Source organism: Chelon labrosus (assembly GCF_963514085.1).
Source record: "Chelon labrosus genome assembly, chromosome: 16".
Classification (NCBI taxonomy): domain Eukaryota; kingdom Metazoa; phylum Chordata; class Actinopteri; order Mugiliformes; family Mugilidae; genus Chelon; species Chelon labrosus.
This window is the reverse complement of record NC_140349.1, coordinates 5,603,015-5,617,927: the sequence shown is the minus strand read 5'-3', so window position 1 is coordinate 5,617,927 and position 14,913 is coordinate 5,603,015. Positions and strand designations below refer to the sequence as shown.

General features: G+C 40.9%; 1 protein-coding gene across 1 annotated transcript; it reads right to left on the bottom strand.

The window, feature by feature from the left end:
• Nucleotides 1-2,146: 2,146 nt before the first annotated feature.
• On the bottom strand, nucleotides 2,147-14,667 carry cfap69 (cilia and flagella associated protein 69; the record flags this gene model as incomplete). Its single annotated transcript, XM_084562985.1, has 23 exons — nucleotides 2,147-3,501; nucleotides 4,930-5,001; nucleotides 5,095-5,181; nucleotides 5,352-5,549; nucleotides 6,177-6,253; nucleotides 6,540-6,677; nucleotides 6,838-7,030; nucleotides 7,137-7,218; nucleotides 7,749-7,867; nucleotides 8,063-8,178; nucleotides 8,285-8,449; nucleotides 8,633-8,864; nucleotides 8,942-9,063; nucleotides 9,159-9,207; nucleotides 9,326-9,449; nucleotides 9,598-9,775; nucleotides 10,018-10,170; nucleotides 11,412-11,510; nucleotides 12,362-12,438; nucleotides 12,534-12,643; nucleotides 12,969-13,034; nucleotides 13,126-13,185; nucleotides 14,578-14,667. The coding sequence occupies 23 exons, from the start codon at nucleotides 14,665-14,667 to the stop codon at nucleotides 3,337-3,339; spliced, it is 2,772 nt and encodes a 923-aa protein (XP_084419111.1). The 3' UTR covers nucleotides 2,147-3,336.
• Nucleotides 14,668-14,913: the final 246 nt, after the last annotated feature.

Sequence of the window (14,913 nt, the reverse complement as noted above, 5' to 3'; positions counted from 1 at the left end):
CTAATCTCAGTAAATACAGTAACATCATTACTTTATCAGATTTTTACGTGATTATTAAAATAACATTTTGCGTGTTGTTTCTCTCTAGAACTGCTCAGATGTTTGTGGCTACACTAAAAAACACAATCATGATTAAAAATGTGCGACGACCTGCGCTCAGCATCCAGAGTCATCAGGCCACAGGCTCTGGTGTATCCGCCCGTTGACTGATCCTTCTGGGACACCTACGGTAGCTTTTCCAAAAACACCAGCCTCCTCCGTCACGAACCTCCTCTGACGTTCACAAACACCAACCACAAACACAGAGGACCCACCCTCCCAGATCTCTCTCTCTCTCTCTCTCAGACGCCCGGCTCTTTCACCCTCTCCGCCATCTGCCTGGCGCTGTACAGGGACACTCCCATCCCCACTGTGGCCATCGTCATGGCGATGGGCTCGATGAGGCTGCTCTGCGGCTGCATCCGGACCTCGCCTGACACCTGCCTCTGCGGACGGGACGGACACAGGCGGGTGAGGGCGGGTTACAGACATATTTTCTGCGGTATCAGCGAAAGCATTTTTGGTATATTTGGAAACTTTGGGATCTGTATCTGGGATTAGGATCTGGGATTAACCCATAGAGGGTAAGAAAAGAGGATCTGTGGACAGACTGAGTCAATGTTTAAAGGTTAATTTAGTTGTTTCTCCATCATGGTTTTCTTTCAGAAGACGGTTTCCAGTTTGATGATACTCCAGCTTCCTCCCACCGTCCAAAGACTTGCTGGTTAGGTTCATTGGTGATTCTAAATTAGCTCAAATTGGTTAAATCTCTGTGTTAGCCCTGTGATAGACTGGAGACCTGTCCAGGGTGTACCCCGTGTCTCACCCAATGACAACCGGGGGTCAGGCTCCTGCCCCACTGTGACCCTCCAGAGGACAAGCAGCTACAGAAAATGAACAAATGAATAAAAGTCTTTGAGCTAAATCTTATCCTCATGAAGGAGGATTTAGTGCAGGACTGTTATAATTAGAATGCATTGGTTTCACCTACTGTACCTAATGAAGTGGCTAATGAGTGTATATTGAGACATGAACACGATGAGAGAGCAGCGTCTGTGTTGCTGATAAAATATAAAAGGTGTGAGGTTAAAGTGGAATAAAGCTCAAGGTGATGTCGTCTGTGCAGGTTATATAACAAACCCTCCTGAGATGAGGTGACGTTAAATATTTACGTGCACGTTGTTCAGAGGAATCTACAGTATCTTTATTAAATTAAATATATTGGATTTGTTTTGTTGTTTTTCTCTAGATAGACGAGACATTCTAATTTCTAACAGGTCACTTTATATTTTTAACATAGTTTATAGTTGTATAAACATTTTATTTCTAGTCACTTTCTATTTTTTATATAGCTTTTGTATTTTATGTTCAATGTTTGTAGCTGCTACTGGATGCTTGAATTTCCCTCGGGATTAATAAAGTATCTATCTATCTATCTACACAAAGCTTTTTTTGAGAGCAGATCATTTCAGAGAGGGAGATATTTAAATAAAACATGGCTGCGGGTGTAAAAAAAAAAAAAAGAGACGAGCTAACCTGGAGGAGACGGAAGTATCCCGGTGTCAGTCTTCCCAGCCTGATGATCATTTCTGCTCCGACAAGTCGACAGGCTTCCTGCAACAGTTTTTATTAAAATGAGAATGTAAATTATGGGGAAAAAGCCTTAAAAGATAAAACTAGAAATAGGAAAAACATACAAAAACTGGTGAAAAGTAAGGACAAATTAAATGTCCTACATCACTGTCCTTAAAAATGAACTTTTTATTATCAAAAAGATGAAAGTTTATCAATTATAATTTGACTCCAGTGTATTTGGAGATAAATTAAGCCAAGTTAGATTAAAGTATAACACACAAAAAAGATTTTTATCCAAAAATCTTGATTAAAGCTCTGTCTAACCACGTCCAGAGCTTTTTTCATTATAATCCACATTTTTTTGATGAGTTATGACGAGTTAAATACAAATGAAGCTGTCCTTATCTGGAAGAGTTTAACATTTTCCACCTAACACAAAATTAGGACAACTAGAACAAAACAATGAACACATTATGAGCAACGTGAAACTTTATGTTATTATTTAAATGGAATTAAAGTTTAAAATATTACCAACATTTTAGTTTAAACCTTTAGTCGATTGTTATAGCACAGTTTAATGTAGTTCTAAGCAGATTATTTCCCCTCAAGTAAAGAAAAACAGTTTAAAACCACATATTATGAACTATTAAGTGCTCATAAATACCAAATAGTGAGGCCCAAATCCCAATCAAAGTGTGTAAATTTGTCTCACAGTTTGAAGTTGACTGGTCCTCTGAGAGATGACGGGCAACCGGCCGAATCCAAGCTCGCCCTCGCCTTCATGGACGGCTGCAGACAGACTGGCAGCAGCTCCAAAGAGACCCCTGCGTGTCCCCGCTCTATTGTACAGTGTGAGCGTCCCACCGTGACGGACACACAAACGCTCACAGAGAGCCGAGTGAAAAGCTCCGGCCCTGTCAGGGGTGATTTGGTCGACCGGCCGGTAAAACGTGGGAGAGCAGACAGAGGAGGAGGAGAAGAAGAAGAAGAAGAAGAAGCGGCGGCTCTGTGCAGCGTGTTACTCGCTTGAAGGAGCATGTGTGTTAATGCACTGCAGTGACTTATGTAACTCCAAAAAGCACTAAAGAGAAAACAGTTTTTAAACAAATTCACCTCCAAGGCAAAAGTGGAAGCTTTTAAGGAGAGTGTTAACTACTACACTGTTGATTCTTTATGTTTAGAGGTATTGTGTTGTTATATAAGGCCTCCATGATACCAGAGTGGTTGTTTTCACGCTGTTTCACTTATTATGTAAGTTCATGGATACATATTTAATGACTGCATTCATAATTATGACTTAAAAATGGATAAAAATAAGGATTTCAATGGTTTTTTACTGTTTACAAATCAAATTCTTTAATTTAATTCAAGCAGACACACTGAAATAAGACGTGTTTGACCACAATTACAGCAACCGTGTGTGTGTGTTACTCTTGTTACTGTTTAGACTAATAAATGGACGTCCTGTGAAGTGATGCTAACAGTGTGTGTCTGTGTAAGGCGCTGGGAGGTGGACGAGACAACAAGATGCTGATTGTGCACATGCAGTGACGGCATGTCTGCTGCAGATTCGCTTCGACATCTATAGAGCTGGACACAGGAAATATAAACACTTTAAAGCATGCGCCTTTAGGTCTAGTCTGTTGTGGCTGTACTGTATATTTAAATAATATAAAACAGAGGAGTAGTAATAATAATGATGATAACGTAGAGGACTTGACATCAGTCTCTGACAGATACAGTGCTGAAATACTCCGGGTCTTGTGTGGTTGGCTCCGCTCTGTCCTGACCTGCAGCCTTGATTGCAGCTCTGGCCAGCGTCACCTTCACTCCTGCAGGACCCGGAGCGTCCGTGCTCTCGACCGCCACGACGTGACCGACGAAATTCTGACAAGACAGAAAAAAAAAAAAGGCAGCAGGTGAATTCAGATTCTTATTGTAGCTCTGCATATAGCTGCCTGACCTGCTGCAACCACTCAGGGCCGTCCACTGTGTCATGATGTCAGTATTTAATGGTTCTTATGCATAATTCATTTTTATCGCTTTAGTTTATGTTATTTTTGAAAAGGTCCTGGTCTCGCTGTCCCGTCAGTTTTGTTTTCCTTGTGTTTCTACTTTTATTTCCCTGTGTCTGTCAGTTTTACTTCCCGTCTTTGTGTTTTATTACTGTCCCTTTTTATTACTTTCACCTGTATTGTCTTGTTTTCTGTCTGTGTGCTTCGCCCCTCATGGTCCACCTGTTTATTGCTTTCCCATCAGTCCTTGTGTATTTATAATCATGTCTTTCCCCTTGTCTCTAGTCAAGTCATCTGCTGACTTACCCTCATGTCGGCCCTGCTGAAATTTCCAGATTGAGTGTGCTTTGGTTTTAGTTTTCCCTTTGGATTATCCTGCCTTTCTTTCCTTGGATTTCCTTTTCTTACTTTCTTTACCTGCTCATCACTCCAACACCTTTTGTTTTTTATTTGTTTTGTTTTTCCACTGTGACTCACTGGGGTATAAAAGGACTGGGTAGCTGTGGATCTGGGCCTCTTGGCTAATTATTATTTTGTTTGGTTTATTGCACCTGTGTGATGTGTTCGTGTTCCTTATGGATAGATCTTAAGGGGAAGGTTACTTAGTGTTGTGGTTAGGGATAAAACCGCTAACCATCTGTGTAAGTCCACTGTTGCTCTATGTTGTATGTGATCTATAGACTGCCAGTGGGAGCTTGTAGGAGAGAGACAGAGAGAGAGAGAGAGAGAGAGAGGGCTCTTTTGTGGCTCCTAGCATACCCTATTTGAATATTTCCTTCATAGATAGAGGTGTTTTGTCCGGGTTTTGCTCTGCCTAATGCCATGTTATGCGCTCTTTGTTCAATAACAGCCGATAAACCTGCTCAACTAATCTCCTTTGAATGGTCGTCTGCTATGTCTTTTTCCAGTCTTTTCCCTGTGGCTCAGCTTGAGGACATAACTAAAGCACCTTGTAAATGGAAATAAAAGTTTGATTTCCTTGCAGCCAAAATGAGATTTTAATAGACGGAATAAGAAATTTGCTTTTTATATCGTCTAAAAGGTTAGATTTACCATATTAGTTCTGATTACTGATGATTTCTTACTTTCAAAACTGATTCCAGTGCTGCTTTATGAGCCAGAAACACTCAAAGCTATGCTCCAAGATATTTCATTAAATTTAAAATCTTCATTCTCAAGCCAAAAGATTAACTTGATGCTTTTATCAGCAGGTATATGACAAACATCAGCAGATTACTGACAGACTTGGGCGCCTACAATCAGTGAAATCAGATAAGAGCTGTGTGTCGGTGTTAAATACCTCTGCAGGGTGAGCAGCAGCGTCCCCATGATTTGGTTTTCGTTTGGGTGACTCCCTCTGTGCTTTTACCTCCTGCACACAAAAATAACAATAGTTACAGGTGTTATAATAAAAATGTAGATGAACTTTTTGTAGGACAGGCGGTTATATCTCAGAATATAAAACCTTCAGGATCTCGTAGTTTGACGTCCTGGAGACGTAACTGTCCCATGACTTGGCTGTGAGCTCTCGTTGCTTCCAGTGAGACTTTATCTGCAATAAAGAGACACCAAACCGCATGAAAAGAAAAGAAAATGCCAGCTTCCTTCATGATTTCTCTTGTTCTGATGTACGCGTGGAAACAGATCTATTTAAGTTCAGGTTTGTGTAGCAGGATTTGACATATATCAATGAGGCATTTCTGCTCTTTAAACTCTCAGCACCTCCGTGTACGTGATCTTCTCCTCGCTGATCTCCTCCTTCTGCTGCTGCTCCAGGATGCTGTTTTGTTCTGCAGCGATCCTCTTTGCCGTGTCCACCGCAGTCTTGCAGATGCAGCTCAGAGCCTCCTCGTCGGGGCTGACCGGCCTCACGCCGTCCAGACTCAGTTCCCTGCTGATCTCGTCCCACACCTCACCGACCTAGAGAACCATCACCTCAGTGTTTATACCGTTTCTGCGTCATCTGAGACTAAGGCTAGATGTGACAAAATCACACGTTCTCTCTGTCCTCCTGTTCATTCTTCCGCGTTGTCAAGTCCATTTAGCGAGTCAACGTCTAAAGAGTTTATCTGAAGTGAATTAGAGGCTTCAGTAGTTCTTTAAACACTGAACTGCAGAAATGTTGGACTGAATTCAAAAGATATCTGCCTAATGTTTACAGCTGAAGGCTCATATTAACTTCAGATAAACATCTAATCATCTAATTTGTCTCTCTGAAGATGTTGCTAAATGCTTAGTGGATCTCCATCTGCAGACACTTGCAAATTGATCTAATCAACAATAGAACAAACAAAATAATAATAATAAATAATCAATTTTACAGATTACAAATGAATGAAAACACAAAAATACTATTTTTATATATTTTATAGATACAAGTAAGCACATACTGATGAAACCTGGTTCTGTTTATGTCTCGTTTTAGTTCATTTATCTCTGTTGCCTCGGGACAGATTATTGTGGAAAGATTGAAGGATGCAGTACACTGCTATCTAAAGCTTTACATTTCAACAAACCTGCACTCGTTGTCATTTCTCGGATTTTTACCTTGAAGTCCAGATATCGCTTGACGATGCTCAGAGTCACGTGATCTTTTGTCGACATTCCAGGAAGATCCTGAAAACCTGAGGGTGTGAATGGAACATCATCTCTAGTCCCAGCGTTACTAGACACCATGATAGGGTATTTATGAAATCTATGATCTTGAATCACATGAATTAAGTCTGGCACTAAAAGATGTAATTTGCTAAAAACAGTGTCAGAATGAGGCTGATTTAAGAAGCTATACAACAATACTAATAGGTGTATTGCTTAAATAAGTAATACTATATAAATTGCAGGGTGTGAAATTAGCCTAAAAGGAAGAAAAGCAAGTGTGAAGCTGGTTGAATTCTTCAGTGACAATTTTACCAATTTTGCAGAAGACAGAGTAAATCTTTGACCGCAGGTTCTCAGATATCTCCAGTACTGCTGCACTCGGCATGTTAGCAGGAAATGAGAGCTGGATGTCGTCCTGCTGGTGACGACTGAGGACGGGTCTCTGGGGATCTTTAAGACAAAAACACATGACAATACTCTGCAATATGACCTGCTTGCATGATTACATGTAACACATTCCTTTTGTATAGCATCAAACGTATAGCACTAAAATGTTTCTGCACAGTCATGTACTTTGCGTTCTGGCTCAAACTGGAAGCTGCACTCTGACCTGCAATCTTTCCACGTAGGTCGCGGTCAACGCCAAGCGCCTCCTCTTCCTCCCTCCACAGCTGCAGCAGGAGCCCCGGAGCCGTCTGACCGCCGCCGTCCTTCCAGCTCAGGACGTGAGAAATAGTGCTGGGGTTGTCACATAACTCCAGCAGGGTGGCCAGGATGATGCCGTGAACACATCTGGGGCCCGTCTGAGAAAGAGTTAGTCAAATGATTTTATATTTCACGTACTGTAGGTGTAAATGAACGTCACAAACTGAAATCCTGTATAAGGGGCTTCAAGACACAGCTACTTACACTGAGCAAGTCAAGAAGAAGAACAACTCCCTCTTTGGCCAGAAAGTAATCCTCTGCGGTGTAGCAGCCCACAATACATGACCTGACGGGATAAAGAGCACAATGACAGGACGTCTTTTCTTGCTGACTGCATGCTTACACTCACTTGCAAGTTCATTACACCAGTGAAAAGAAATGTATTCTTACATGACAGTCTTGCACTGAATATTGTCTTCATGAAGGTTATCTGATTCAGCTGTGTTTTCATTGTGGAGGCTGCAGTTTATAGTACTATTGAACAGTTTTGTGTTGTACCGACACATGTCTCTATTATTTTGACGACCTCATTCCAGTCTGTTGGCTAGGCTAAATAACAGAAACGCTTTCTTCAGTTGAATATACAGTTGAATCACCAGCTTTCTGATGCAGTTTCAACATAAAGTAAACATTATAACAGTCGTGAAGGAAGATTTAGTGCACGACTGCACTTCCTGAACTGTTCACAAGGATATAAAACATCTAAACAAAACAAGTGGAAGGTCAATATTCCTCCAGATTAGGTTAAAATTTGAGAAACAGCATGCTTTAATGCATAAAATTAAACAATGTGTGCTGATCTTTAGCTGAACTGACCACACGCATTCGACCGTCGAGAGGAAGAGCTTGTTGTGTCCCAGGCCGCTGTAGAACTTGTCGGTGCCCTTCCTCAGGAAGTGAACGGTCATCTCAACTCCCTCTGACCCAAACAGGTCCTGCAGCACGGTGACACATTACAGAATGATCAGCATCTCAAAACAGATCCACTTAATAATCAAATAAACCCATTTTATTTAAGGAGTCAGTTCTTTTTCACACATATTACATTACGAAACGGTAATGTAACATGCAGGTTCTGGTCTAAGCATCGAGCCGACAGACTATCAAGATATGTTGAAATCCAGCCGCACCTTTCTGTGCAAGTCGGTCTCACACAGAGTTGAAAGGATCAGAAGAATGTCCGACTGTATCTCCAGAGTAAGAGCATCCTCCTCATCAGGACTCGCTTCCATCTGCATTAAAATCCCTGAGGAAATACCGCATTTAATTATTACATTACATTATTTATTTTAAGGGTAACAGCAAAGGTTGATGGTGAGCACTTGGTGGCATCCAGCTTTAACCAAAGTTACCCAGAAACTGGCTAATGGTTCCTTGATCACAGAGGTCCTGGTTTACAGCCTCGTCACCCAGAGACGCCACCGAGTTCAGCACCCTGACACAGTGTTGCATCTGAGTCTTCGTACTGCCCCTGCCTCCAGTGCCATGGGAGCTGTGACCCCGGCCAAAGTAAGCATCTGAAATAGAGAATGAAGCATTGGACTGCCTTTTTATAGTTTTAAAACAACCAAGAAAAATATATATAGAACAGTTGAAACATTTTAAAGTATGCATGTATGTTCCTCTGTGACCCCTGACCTTTCAGTCACATCACAGACTCTTATTAGTGTACTTTGTCTCATGTGTATCTATTTCCTGACCTTGCCCGATGCACCAGTCCAGCAAGACCAGCAGACAGCTGTTTCCATAATATAACATGTAGTCGTCCAACATGAGCGGCGCGATGGTGGCGAGGGTGGCCAGCGCCTGCAGCTGCAGCTCCTCCCGCTGGACGGTGGACCAGTGGCGTGAACCCGACTGGCGCTCAGGCGACGCGGCGGGCGGCTTCACGAGCGTCAGCAGATACAGCACAACTCGCTCTTCTTTGAAGAGCTGCAAAAACAGAACTCGGACTTATCGCTCAGTTTACTGAAATATTACCAAACGCGCTGACTGAGTGTGTGACTGACCTGCAGGGCAGCTAAGTCCGCTGACATTAAAACCAACAGATTCAACAGCAACTTCTTCATTTTCAAATCTTCGCTGTTGCAGGTGAGCTTGAGGTTGCACACCAAAGGGCTGTGGCTTTTCACTAAAACATAAATGATTAAATATTGTTATCAAGAAAGGTACAACTGTACACGTGACTTATTAAATAGCTGAAGTTCAAGCAAAGAGAGGCCTCACGCTCTGGAAATGAGACGAGAACCAAAAGCTGTTTGGCAAATAAACTCTCCTGAAAATACGAAAAATGTTGTCAGACAAAGCCTTGATTCACATTTAACACATTTAACACTGTGCAGTTATGTGACAAATACATCACTTTATCATTTACTTAATGGTCTTATACTCACAATGAGCAGAGAGTTTGGATTTTCAGCGATGAGACTTGTGATCACAAGCAGATCATTTCTGAGCTGGAGGTCAGCAGGTCGAGAAGCGTTCAGCAGCTGATGAAAAAACGCTTCTTTCAGAGACCTAAGGCACAAACAAAGTCTAGAAGGTAAGATGTTATGTGCTGATATTATAAAATAAAAGACAAATGTATTCAAATGGGTGATTTATGTGGTTTTAAATTCAGGTCTGAGGGACTGTCCTCATCAGCCACGTCTGAAATGACACATACACGACACACTCCATGCTGCTGAGCTGAGCGGTGGCCTCCTCCTTGCTGCCTCTCTCCAGGAGGTTCCAGAGGATTTCAGAGGAGCGGAAAAGCACCTGACCGGACGGGTCGTGCCCGTTCATGTGGAGACATACCGTCTCTGCTCCTCGCGCACGCAGTATTGAAGCACAATTCATATCTGTGGATGCAAAGTGAAATGCAGTCATGGAGATGTGATTAATGAAACGACCCAGGGACCTGCTGACATTGACACAAGGACACTCAAAATCACTGTTCGTCTGATTGTTATTTGGTTGTACGTTGATTTGCGCTCTCGAGTGCTGGCTACTTTCTCTAATGAAGTACGTAATTTATTTGACATGTCTGACAGATCTAAACCTCCCCTGCACACGTCACTGTTTCCAAAAATCAGTTACTGACCAGAGGAGCTGGAGAGGATCTGAAGAGTCTGCAGGAGCTGCAGCTTGATGTCTGGGTGGTTCTCCAGAGTGGCCATGGAGAGGACCAGAGTCTGAGGCAGGTCGCTGCGCTCCAGGAGCTGCAGCCTGTAGCCCAGAGAGGTCGGTTGGTGATCTGCAGGAGCAGAGCAGAAACATTACTAAACACTAATGAATTCATTCCTGGATCTTAACAGAGAGAAAGACTCTAACAAAGTAAAACAGAGAGGGAATAAAGTGAAATACATGTAAATACAAAACATTAGGTACACTAGTTAAAATAAATCCAGCCTAATACAACAGTCCTGCGCTAAATCCTCCTTCATGACTGTTTTAATGTTCAGTTTATGTTGAAACAGAGTCAGAAAGGTGGTGAATCAGCTGGATGATCACGTTGGAGGATGTAGTTTGTGGTGCTGTTAAACTGGATTGGATTAAAAAGTGTTTCAGTTATTTAGCCTCGCCCGCTGACTACAGTGGGGGTGTCAAAATAATAGAAACACGTGTCAGTACAACACAGTACAATTTAATAGCACTACAAACAAACCACAGTAAATGAAAACACAGTCGACTCAACAGCTCTCAGTCACTTTAAACTAATAGTTATACTGAAACACATTTGTTTTTACAAGTTTTCACTAGTGTACCTAATTATTATAATTAATTATGTATCTCTTAAAAGGATATACTGTATATATAATGTATATACAGTATGTATAAATACATATATATATAGGAAAAAGACTAAGGACACCAATAATTAAAAGTAGAAAATTAAAACTTCTAAAAATAAAATTTCTAAAATGAACACAACATATATTCACTGGACAATATTGAAAAAAACATTAAAGAAAATAGATTTTAAAATTAGATTAGATGGATGGCAATGTCACGACTACAATCTTATGATTTCCAGAGAATGGAGTCTAGTGATTTTTCTTCAGGAACCACCGTGAGGTTGGTATATTTTTTTTAAGATTACCACGAATTCACACATTTAGGATCCCCAAATGATTTTCTAACTTCTCATTTATCTCCATCATAAAGTTTTTTTTTATCTAAATCGAAAAAACTGCAAAACGAGGGTCATTCCCTTCAGTCTTAGCTGTTCTTTGCATCTTTCAGTATCTAGACTCAATCACTGCTCTGGGTAGATAGTGTACAGCCACACACAGCTTGAATGGCTGCATGTTTGGTTACACATCTAGACTGTTAGATAGTGGATTCTAAAAGAGAAAAAAAAGAAAAAGAAAAGAAGACAAAACTACGAGCATGCCACCACGGGAAGCCATGAAAGAGCCTCACTCGGTGAAAGCCTAGAAAATCGGTTGTTAGAGTGGAAAGTCCGAGGCTTTGGCTTGGCGAGACGGTCCCTACCATCGAGCAGCTGTCTGGGAGCCACACAGCTGTAGAATGATTTGACAGATTCAACTATGTGCTGCTTCACCTCGGCATCTGACACCCTCATCAGACACCCTGCCAACGGAAACACAACCATCCGTCACAAAATGTCCAAACAGTTGATGCATGGATTGACATAAACAATCAGCCATAACATTATGATAATAATCGCTGGTCAAGTGAATAATACTGATTGTCTGGTTATCATGGCAGAAGCTGGGATATATCAGGCAGCAAGTGAACATTTTGTCACAAAGTCACTGTTAGAATGAGAAAAACTGGACGAAAAGCGGGAGAATTTAAGAGACGACTCGGTCTTGTGGGGTGTACTTGGTCTACAGGTAGTCAGCACCCATCAAAACTGGTCCAAGGAAGGAAAAGGGGTGAACTGGTGACAGGTTCATGGGCGGACAAGATGCAGGCGGGGAGTGATGGCAGGCCTGTGTGGCCTGATTCGATAGACGTGCTGCTGTAGCTCAAATTGCTATAAAAGTGAATGCTGGTTCAGATATAAAGAAGTCAGAGCACGCAGTGGATCGCAGTTTGTTTTGTTATCGGTCTGCGTAGCTGCAGACGAGTCAGAGTGTCCATGATGACCTCTGTCTAACGGTGAAAGCCCTATAATGGACGGATAAGGATCAAAACTGGACCACGGGGCAAATGAAGAAGGTCTGATGGATCGCATTGTTATTCACTTGACAGGCTGGTGGTTTTAATGTTGTGGCTGATCAGTGTATATAACCTATTATAAGCTGATCTTATGTTTTGTGAGCATAAAAACCTAAAGAGTGGAACCTTTATCCTTATAACAAAGATTTAATAACTACATTTCGAGTCTGAAGTGACAGAAATTAGTGGCAGCTTTTGATAATTCCCAGTTGTGCCTTTATTTAATGTGACTTGTGAAATGTTAATGAGCAGTGTACCTATCTGAGAGAGAAACACTATGACGTCCTGAGCGTAGTTCAGCTCGTCAGACACTTTCTCCTTCAGAAAGGGAAGCCTGAGATGAAACAGAGCGACACTGTGATGACCAGATGATCTTATATTAAAAATAGAAACCATGTGCACTAAGTCCGAAACACTTGATTCTCTTACCTGCAGATATTTAGCGCTTCACACAATATGTGCACGTATTCAGGGTGATCTTTCACCTTCTCAGCGCAGATGTTGAGTATTTTGGCAACGCCCGTCAGCTCCCTTAAAAGCTTCAAACGGCTTAAGAAGTTCTAACATTCGTGCTCGTACAGAAACAGAGGTGAATCCTAACGAGGGAGGGGAAGCAATGACTCAACATGATAACTGGGGTTATTTCTGAACGGGGAAAATGCTGACAGATACAGTGGTGCAGTGGTAAATTAGAGCCAGGGGAACGGTGTTCAGGGTCTATTTCCATCCCTGCACCGGGGAACCGTAATGAGGGAAAACCTGACCATCTGTTGCAGAGTGAGACGCCTGGGAGACATTATTTTGCAGACAATAAGTGCATCTTGGAAATAGACGTCTGCGTTATAACAAATCGAGAAAGGATACGAAGCCGGTGTGGTTTCTCTTCAGCAGCTTCTTCAAGACAAGAAGGTGTTTCTCCTTCAAGTCAGCCTTTAATAAAGACAGAATAATCACACAGACAGAGTATAACACAACTGAAAGCAGGAAAAAAAAAGATTAAAGATACTCAAGTGGAACTTACTGTCAAAGGATCTTCAAGAAGACGAATCACCTTACTGAGATCAAGACCTTTAGCGCTGACCTGTTGGGAAATTGTGAGTTACTGGCTTTAAACATCTCTTCATGATACGTGATTGAGGTCAACTCCAGGCTTTAGTGTAAAATCAGATTTTATAATATGTAGTTGAGTTAAATTCACATTAACAGTCAAGTTTAGTACATAGAGAATGTAACTCAGAGCCAACATTATGTAATCTTTGTGCATTTTCTGGGATCATAAAGACACCATTCAGACAGCATTTGCGCCATAAAATTAGTAAACAGAACATCAACATTTTTGTACAGTAAATGCATAAATAGGTAAATAATATAATTTTTGCATTCATGGAAAACATAGTGGTAAAAAACGGATGAAGCTGCAAACAAACATGAGTTCATTAATCTTAAAACAAAGCTAAAATGAAGCTGATTTGATTTGTTTTCTAGAAAATATTTCACAACTCATTCAAGTGGCTTCTTCAGTTCTAAAAGACTGGTTTAGGTTTGTGTGGAATGTGTAGGATTTAAACTGGGGGAACAACTACTTCACGAATGCACTGGCACATCACAGGACAGTCAGGTCTCCAGGTCAAGACACAATGCCACGTATGTAAAACTAGAAAACTCTTCTCTAAAGAGGGGAGGTGGACTGAAACGTCTTAAAGTAATTAATTAATCTTAAACTTAAAGCAGCTTTACTATTTAAATATCTTTTGTGTCATAATAAAGGAGATCCCTCTCCTACCTATATTAAGAGTGATGCTAGTATAAATTGTGGGGATATTTAGTCTTGCTTCTTCACGTTAAGCGGGTCAGCCTGTGCCCCAGGTGTTTGTTGCCAGATGTGCAAAAAGGTACGGTCAGGATCCTTCAGGGCATCGCCTTTCACCCCCAAAAAAACAATTCACACATTGAGCCTGGAGGGTTTCATGATAGAGAACCACTTTTCAGAAATTAATTTTCAGGTCTGCTCCACCCACAGACGGTCCTAATAAAAACCCAAACAACATATGTGGAAAATCCTCGAGAGAACTCAAACTAGTCCAGCTGCCTTTGTGCAAGCTTTGTCTCTACATATACTATGACATGATTAATTAAATGATTTATTAAAAAATACACAGTGAACCACGAGTGTTGCCTTTAACTGCACATCAGTGCAGACTAGAGGAGGCATCTGAATACAGTACAGTATAAATAAAAGTGTTGTTAAATGAATTACAAGTTAAATATATTACAATCACATTTTCATGAGAATAACAACAATAAGTAGTATGTGGTGTGCATTTTTACAACATTAACAAACATTAATCACTGTAATGTTCAATTGTTGATGGTTTAGTTTAGTCAAGCCTTAGTTTGTGCGCATATAATCAGTTCATGAACTCTTTCCATTAACTCTGGGTTGTTTTAAAATGATAAAATAATCATAAATTACCTCTGGAATATGCTGACTCCTATGTGATGATCTCAGGCTGATGACGGGGATGTCCGGCTTTCTCCTGTGTACAACTTTTCCTGGATCCATTGGCAAATTTAGAGGAAAAGATAAAGTAAAAAATAAAAAATAAAAAATATTTTTTTTTGCCACACGAAATGATTTAGCGAAAGACTCCAATTTTAGTATATTACAATTAGCTTCATTTTAGCATTCATTGTCCATCTAACTGCAAGTGTTTTGGGTGGTTCTGCTAATAAAAACGAGTTAACTGTAAGTTGTTGTTCATAAAAACACGTAAATAAAATAAAAATCATCACAAAACCGAATAAAACC